The 7,276-nt window shown below is 35.5% G+C and overlaps 1 protein-coding gene and 1 pseudogene across 1 annotated transcript; one reads left to right on the forward strand and one right to left on the reverse strand.

Annotated features, from left to right (window-relative positions):
* Positions 1–233: 233 nt before the first annotated feature.
* Positions 234–4,002, forward strand: LOC107937075 (acyl-coenzyme A oxidase 4, peroxisomal-like; annotated as a pseudogene).
* A 722-nt stretch (positions 4,003–4,724) lies between these two features.
* On the reverse strand, positions 4,725–6,872 carry LOC107937036 (bifunctional monothiol glutaredoxin-S16, chloroplastic). Its single transcript, XM_016869848.2, has 2 exons — positions 6,248–6,872; positions 4,725–5,368 (listed from the first exon to the last, which is right to left on the reverse strand). The coding sequence occupies exons 1-2, from the start codon at positions 6,791–6,793 to the stop codon at positions 4,865–4,867; spliced, it is 1,050 nt and encodes a 349-aa protein (XP_016725337.2). The 5' UTR covers positions 6,794–6,872; the 3' UTR covers positions 4,725–4,864.
* Positions 6,873–7,276: the final 404 nt, after the last annotated feature.

Below are 7,276 nucleotides of genomic sequence, written 5' to 3' on the forward strand. Positions count from 1 at the left end.
AAAAAAATTTGTAATATTTTTTAAATTTAAAAAAATGAGTTAATTACTAACATAGTATATAAATGGATATTAGTATTTTTGCGTGATTTAACAAATAGATCAAGTTGAAGGGTTAAACGAGACGAAAAATTAAATAAAAAATTAAAATTATTTTTTTTTAAATTAAAAGGGTAAATAAGTGATTATATACTTTTAACATTAATCTCACTATTTCATTTCTTACAACCCTAAAGTTATAAAAATCGTTTTGGTCAATTAGCTATATATAAAATATAGAAATCCTAAACTTGCGTGCCAACTTTATCTTTCTCCATCCTGTATAATCTCGTCTACTACGTTTTCCATTTTCGTTCCATTTTCGTTCCGATCCGTAACTCTCATTTCAGCACCATGACTGTTCACTCCCAGATTCAAGGTTCGTTTACTAAATTTTGTTTTTACAAATTAATTATCAAAAGTTTCTCTTTTTCTTTTCAATTGTTTCTCGTCGTTTGATTCTTAGGTTTGCTCTGAAATTATATGGGGAACAATTATTCGATTTAACGAGCCTTTTACTAATCTTCAATCAATTTGTTAGTAACTATAAAGAATATTAAGCGATGCATTGGTTCTGTTCTCTAAAAAATTAGGAGTGTTACATATATTTCTAGATGAATACTTGGAAACATGAAACCGTGGATATCTTGGTTAAACTTTTTTTAACTGAAGAAATATTTATATAATTTGCTAAGTGATGGTGTTTTCGATTCTTGTGGTTGTTTGGTCTAATAAATTTGCTGGCTTCGATGTCTCACAGATGAAACTGGCAGAAGTGTTAAGCCGTCTTATTTTAACTCACCACCTTTGGACGTTTCGGTCGCATTCCCTCAGGCAACTCCAGCATCTACTTTTCCTCCTCTTGGTATGAATTCTATCCATTATTCTCTGATTTTCTGCTCCGCTTATGTTTATGCATTTGAACTTGTTGAAAATGGTTGCAAATTTGATTGTTTTTTGGAGAACAACAAATTATTGCTTCTGGTTGTTAAATGATTTATAGCTTTTGACAATTTGTTATTGCAAGGGGAATCGTGATTTCTAATTATGTGTTTGTTTTGATCTTGGAAAACAATTCAGCTTCCGACTATTATCAATTTGACGATCTATTGAGTCCTGAGGAGCGGGCTCTACGTAAGAAAGTAAGAGAGTGTATGGCAAAAGAAGTAGCTCCTATAATGGCAGAGGTATCTTTCTAATAATGAACCTTTTTCCGGACATTTTGTAGATGACAATTAAATGCTGTGGTTTCTAGTATTTAGTTATGTTCGGTTCTGTTTACTTATATTGTATGTTCACAAAGAGAGCAACTAATTTGCAATTTTTCCCTCAGTACTGGGAGAAGGCAGAGTTTCCATTCCAAATTGTTCCCAAACTTGGTGCTCTTCGTATTTCTGGTGGTACTATCAAGGTTATTCCTATGCAGGTTTTGGTTTTTAGCTTATTTGTTCCTTGAAGTGGAAATCAAGCAAGATGTTTGGTTATTTCTGGGTTGCAGGGTTATGGATGCCCAGGTCTCTCCCTCACTGGAAGTGCTATTGCAATGGCAGAGGTTGCTAGGGTCGATGCAAGTTGCTCAACTTTTATCTTGGTGCACTCATCTCTAGCCATGCTTACCATTGGTGAGATCTATGATACATGTCAACAACCAACATTTCTCTCTATATAGTAGTTCTAATTTCTGGTATCACTTCTTTTTTATCAATAATAGCATTATGTGGGTCAGAGGAACAGAAGCAGAAGTATTTACCATCATTGGCACAGTTAAAAACTGTAGCTTGTTGGTTAGGTTTTTCTTTTTGGCATTAACGTCTGGGTAGGTATTTAGTTTCTTTTTCAGCTATAATTAAAGAAATTTAATGTCATATTCAGGCTTTGACTGAGCCTGACTATGGAAGTGATGCTAGTTCTCTGAAGACAACTGCAACAAAGGTCCATCCACAATCTTGTCTTTTGGTTTTCACATCTTTTTTTAATATAGCTAATTTCACTCACTGGTCAGCATTCTGAATTTTGTGTCTTATCATGTTTGCTTTCATCTCAAACATTCAGGTAGACGGAGGCTGGGTACTTGAGGGACAAAAACGCTGGATAGGAAACAGTTCTTTTGCAGATGTGTTGGTTATCTTTTCCAGGAATACTACAACCAACCAGATAAAAAGTGAAACAGCATACAAGAAATAGTGTTTAGCATTTGGTCTTGCACACAAAAGAATCCATTAATGATAGACACGATCATATGTTCACTATTAACTAAAGTATCAGTATTAGCATATACAGAATGATAACCCAGGATCACTTTTTCAGTTGAGAACTTATGTTCATGAAGTAGTAGAAGCATTCAAACCTGGTAATAAGTATTAAACAATGGTAAAGCTTGTATCCAGGGACCAGGCCTCTGGTCCCCATTGAGTTCCACAATTGTTAAAATTCTAAACAAAGGTGGAATGATATATCATTGGTTGCAGACCTTTGAAACTACCATGGGCTGTTTACTGAAATGATAGCCTAGGAGAGAAACATTGAGATTGCTAATTGAAAGGTGATTAGATTCATTGCCTGCTCTTTTTCCTTAAACACGGGAAGCTTCTGCCTTCTGTTTCAGATATTTAGTTAAGAAAGATTCTCCTGGATTGACAGCTACAAAAATACCAAACAAGATTGGATTGCGAATTGTTAAAAATGGAGATATTCTCTTAAAGAAAGTCTTTGTTCCGGATGAGGACAGATTACCTGGTGTGAACTCTTTTCAGGATACAAGCAAGGTTTGTTTTAATAACCTTCCTTCAAAAAAAATGATATCTGAACTCAATCCTTCTTTCTAATCTGTCGATAAGTTCAAGTTAGTGGACAGATCCCATTTATATGGATTTTTTAATTTGTTCTGCTGGATCTTATGCAATAATTATGTACATATGAATTTCCACCATGGCAAGCAGGTACTTGCTGTTTCTCGAGTAATGGTTGCATGGCAACCTATCGGCATATCGATGGGTGTCTATGATATGTGTGCCAGGTATGCAATGAATTCTTCTCCAGTTTGCGAAATTACATTTCAAGCATTCAGGATAACATGTTTTGCATTTGCTATGATGCAGGTACCTGAAGGAGAGGAAACAGTTTGGAGCTCCATTGGCAGCCTTCCAAATTAACCAGCAGAAACTTGCTCGCATGTTGGGTAATATTCAAGCAATGACCCTTGTTGGTTGGCGCCTTTGCAAATTGTATGAAGAGGGTAAAATGACTCCCGGTCATGCCAGCTTGGGAAAGGTATAAACGTTTATGATATAGAAGCCCATGATTTCATGTGACTTTTTTCTTTTTGAAATCTTATACATGAGAAACTGTTATGATCTTCAGTCGTGGATTACCTCAATGGCAAGAGAGACAGCTGCTCTTGGGCGGGAGTTACTTGGTGGCAATGGAATTTTGGCCGATTTTCTTGTTGCAAAGGTTTTCTCTACTCTCACCTCAAAATCACTTTCAATTTATTCCTGCCAAAGTACAATTTAGAATAGAAGTAGGTTCGAAAGTGCATAAAGCATGATGAATAGCTAGCTATTAGATGTTAGTTTTTAGTGAATCAGGTACTTCTGAAGATTTGGTCCGCATTGGTTACCCAATCAGGGTAATTGTGGAAGATGATCCACTTTTGTTTTTGGTAGGAACATCCTTAAGTTTTGTTGCATTGGTGACCATTGCAGGCATTCTGTGATTTGGAACCCATTTACACATACGAAGGCACGTATGACATCAACAGCTTGGTAACTGGTAGGGAAATCACTGGTTTTGCCAGTTTTAAGCCAGCCTCAGTGAGCCAGCGAAGCCGCCTATGAGAAGTACTGTGTAGACTTTCTTCCCTTCGAACTTGTTACATTAAAAGTTGAATAATGTAAAAAAGAATCCTCGAAAGAGTCGATCAACTTATTACAGTAGAAGTTAAATAAATTATTGTTTCTGTTGCCATTACTTGCTTAATGCTTTTGAATGTGAATCAACATTTTTTATCATTATAATATTGAGGAAGAGGTAAGGGGAATAACAAGGTTTAAACCCGTGTCATCTAAGTGTCAAACAGTAACTTTAACTACTTCTCTAAGTAAGTCTTAGCGATTCGTTCATCTCAAAATATTTGGAAGTTGAAAATTTTACCCAAGCTGCTGCAAATGTTTATATTGTTATTGTTAAAACTTCTCGCTGGTTTTGGCTGATAAAATTTATCGAATTTGATGCGAACGGGTATATTTGTTAAATCATTGGATATTCGATTATATTTCAATTTTTTATCAAATAAGTGTGATTAGAATAAATAGGTATATATCTCTAATTATTTAATATTGAAAAAATTAAATTCGTTATGTTTTTTAAAATAAATTAACATTTACATTTATGACATGTCATTAGATTAATGATTTTAATAACAAAATGATCTAATTAATATGACCTCAATAGTTTAAGGATGAAATAAGATTGATTCGAAGTTTAAAGACCAATTTAGAGTAAGTGTCATAATTTAGAGATTTAATAATTTATGTAAAAAAATTAATTGGAAAAAAAAAATATTTCACATCTTAGTCACTTCCTTTCCTTTCCCTTCGAATTGAGATAAATAAAAAGCAAGTCTGCCGTGCCTAAATAAAAAGGAAGAGTTTAACTGAGATGCTTATCCAGAGATTGTTACCATTCGGTTTAACTAACTGATGAAAAATGCAATTATGATCCACAACCTATGAAAGGCATAACAATATAATACACCGTCTTACAATCTCATTTCTTTTCTTTCCATGCTCTCTCTATGGCTAACTGCTAAAAGCAAAACTCAAAGCCACTAGTTTTTGAGCAAACCAGCAAGCTCACCCTTCTCGTACATTGAGGTCAATATATCACATCCTCCAACCAGCTCTCCATTCACAAAAACTTGAGGGAATGTGGGCCAGTTACTATATTGCTTCAGTGTCTCCCTTAATCCACAATTATACTCTTCATCCAGCACATCTACACTCTCATAATCCACTCCTTGGTTTTCCAGAATGGCTATTACTCTCTGCGAGAATCCGCACATCGGGGCACTTCTTGACCCCTTAATAAAGGCCACCACCTTGTTCTGCTTCACCAACTTATCAATGAGTTCCTCAAGTGGAACTGTCAATTGAACATGACGACCGGGAGTAAGTCGGAGATCTGCCTTCTTTTTCGGAGGCTGCCGGACCCAAGTGGTGTTTCCCGATTCATTGCCTGGCGGGACCTTTCCAGTGGCTTCTATATGCTCTTCCATCCATGACTTCCAAGCTTGAGTTAAAGCTGTTCGATCAGCTTCATTGACTACACCAACCTACACAAGGCGAGTACATCACTCTTTGATTCTCTTAACTACTATCAAATATAAACACCAGCAGTTTTACCATAACATGACCTCTCAACAAAGTAGAGTTAAGAGAGAAAATATATAATATTGACGAATGAGAAAGCCAGGTTAACTAAGCTCAGACATCCAATGCCAAAGCCAATTTGGTGGATTTCAACTCAGCTTGCTTGGTAAGGATAGAAGCATTTGCTGCTTACTCTATTCATTACAAGCCTCAAGGATGGTTCATGATGAAAGTTCACAACTTACAATTTTGTTTACATATAATCCACCCAATTTGGTGGTACAGCATTTGATTTCCAATTCATTTCCATGATGAATAAAACTATAACAAAGATCATTCACCTTAAATGTCTAGTCACTAAACATTCAATTCCAGCACATTGATAAATACAAGACATAGGAACATTTGAAACATCTAGACCCACCATATTACAAATAGCAATGAACTTTTGGCAACTAAACAGTTAAATAAAACAATCAGAACTTTGTGAACATGATTGAGCTAAAAACTTAAGCAACTCTGTTCAATATCTACTCATTTCAAATGGATTCCTGCATTTGGGATTTCCCATTAAGAAAATGCAGAAAAGCTGCACATTCACCAGTGCTTAGAATTACCCAACTTCGACTACACGGTTCTCAACCCACAAAAAAGATTGATGATTCCCTTGCATTTAACTTTACAAGCTTTATGCTATTAAAAAAATCCGTCAAACTCAAGCATCAACCCAGATCTTAGAAGTTATATTCACTTTTTGAATTAAATATCTTGCATTTATTTACTCAATAATTCCCAAACTCAACAATCAACATTCAAAGAATTAAGAAATTCATAAAATATACCTTAACGGAGCAGCAAAGCTCCGGCACTGAACTTTTATGAGAAAAAAGACTGCTAGCAATATTACGCGAGATGCCTATAAATTGAAGCTCGTCATTTTGATCAAAAACGGCGTAGACTCCAGCATCCGAAGGGAACTTAGCGGCAAATTCCTCGGGAGTGGCCGGGACGGGAAGGGTTTTGACCTCCGAGAGGTTCCTGACAGCAGAAGCGATTATTAAAGAGCGAGTTTTTGTGGAAATGGGAGGTCTCAGAGAAATGGAAGGGAAAGACAGGGAAGGGGCGAAGCGTGAGTATAAGGAAAGGGTAGGGGTATTTTGGGGAGCATAAGAAGAGAAAGTGCGAAGTGAAGAAGAGGAAGTGAAGAGTGGAGAGACATTGATTGCGGCCATTAGAACAAAGATTGCCCGAAATCTGAAATTGGGATAAAATAATGATTTGATTGATAATTTGAGTTGTGTTAAGAACAAAGTTAGAAGGGACAGGAAAGTGGAAGAAAGATTTTTTTCCCATTTTTGGTTTTCATTTTTATATTTATTTGTTGCCATCAACTGGGCTTAGCATTAGTTACCCAATCTAGCAATCTACATTTTAAAGTATGGGTTTCACAACTTCCTTTTTTCTTTGCCCCATCAAACTTCCTTCCTATCTTCCTTTCATCATTTGTGCCGCTAAAGAGAGTGAATTTTGATGCCTGATAGGTCTACGAAAATTTTTATTTTTAACTTTCAAAGTTATAACTTAATAATGGTAAAAATGTTAGTTTTGCTTTTAAAAAGAAATACAATTACATTTTTAACTCTCATAAATATATAAAATTTAAACCACATCTTCTAAAAAAAATTGTTGACTTCACTCATGTGCCTAACTGATGCCACTCATCTTCCCTGGCCTCTTTGCCAAGCTCTTTTATCTTAGGTAGTCCTCCATCATTCCTTTTTTTCTATTTTTGATTTTGCTTTTTTTTAGAGGACTCTTATCAGTTTCTAGTTAATTATCTCTTTGTTGTGGCCCTTGTCGGCTTAGATGAG

The sequence above is a fragment of the Gossypium hirsutum genome, chromosome A09 (assembly GCF_007990345.1).
Source record: "Gossypium hirsutum isolate 1008001.06 chromosome A09, Gossypium_hirsutum_v2.1, whole genome shotgun sequence".
NCBI lineage: Eukaryota > Viridiplantae > Streptophyta > Magnoliopsida > Malvales > Malvaceae > Gossypium > Gossypium hirsutum.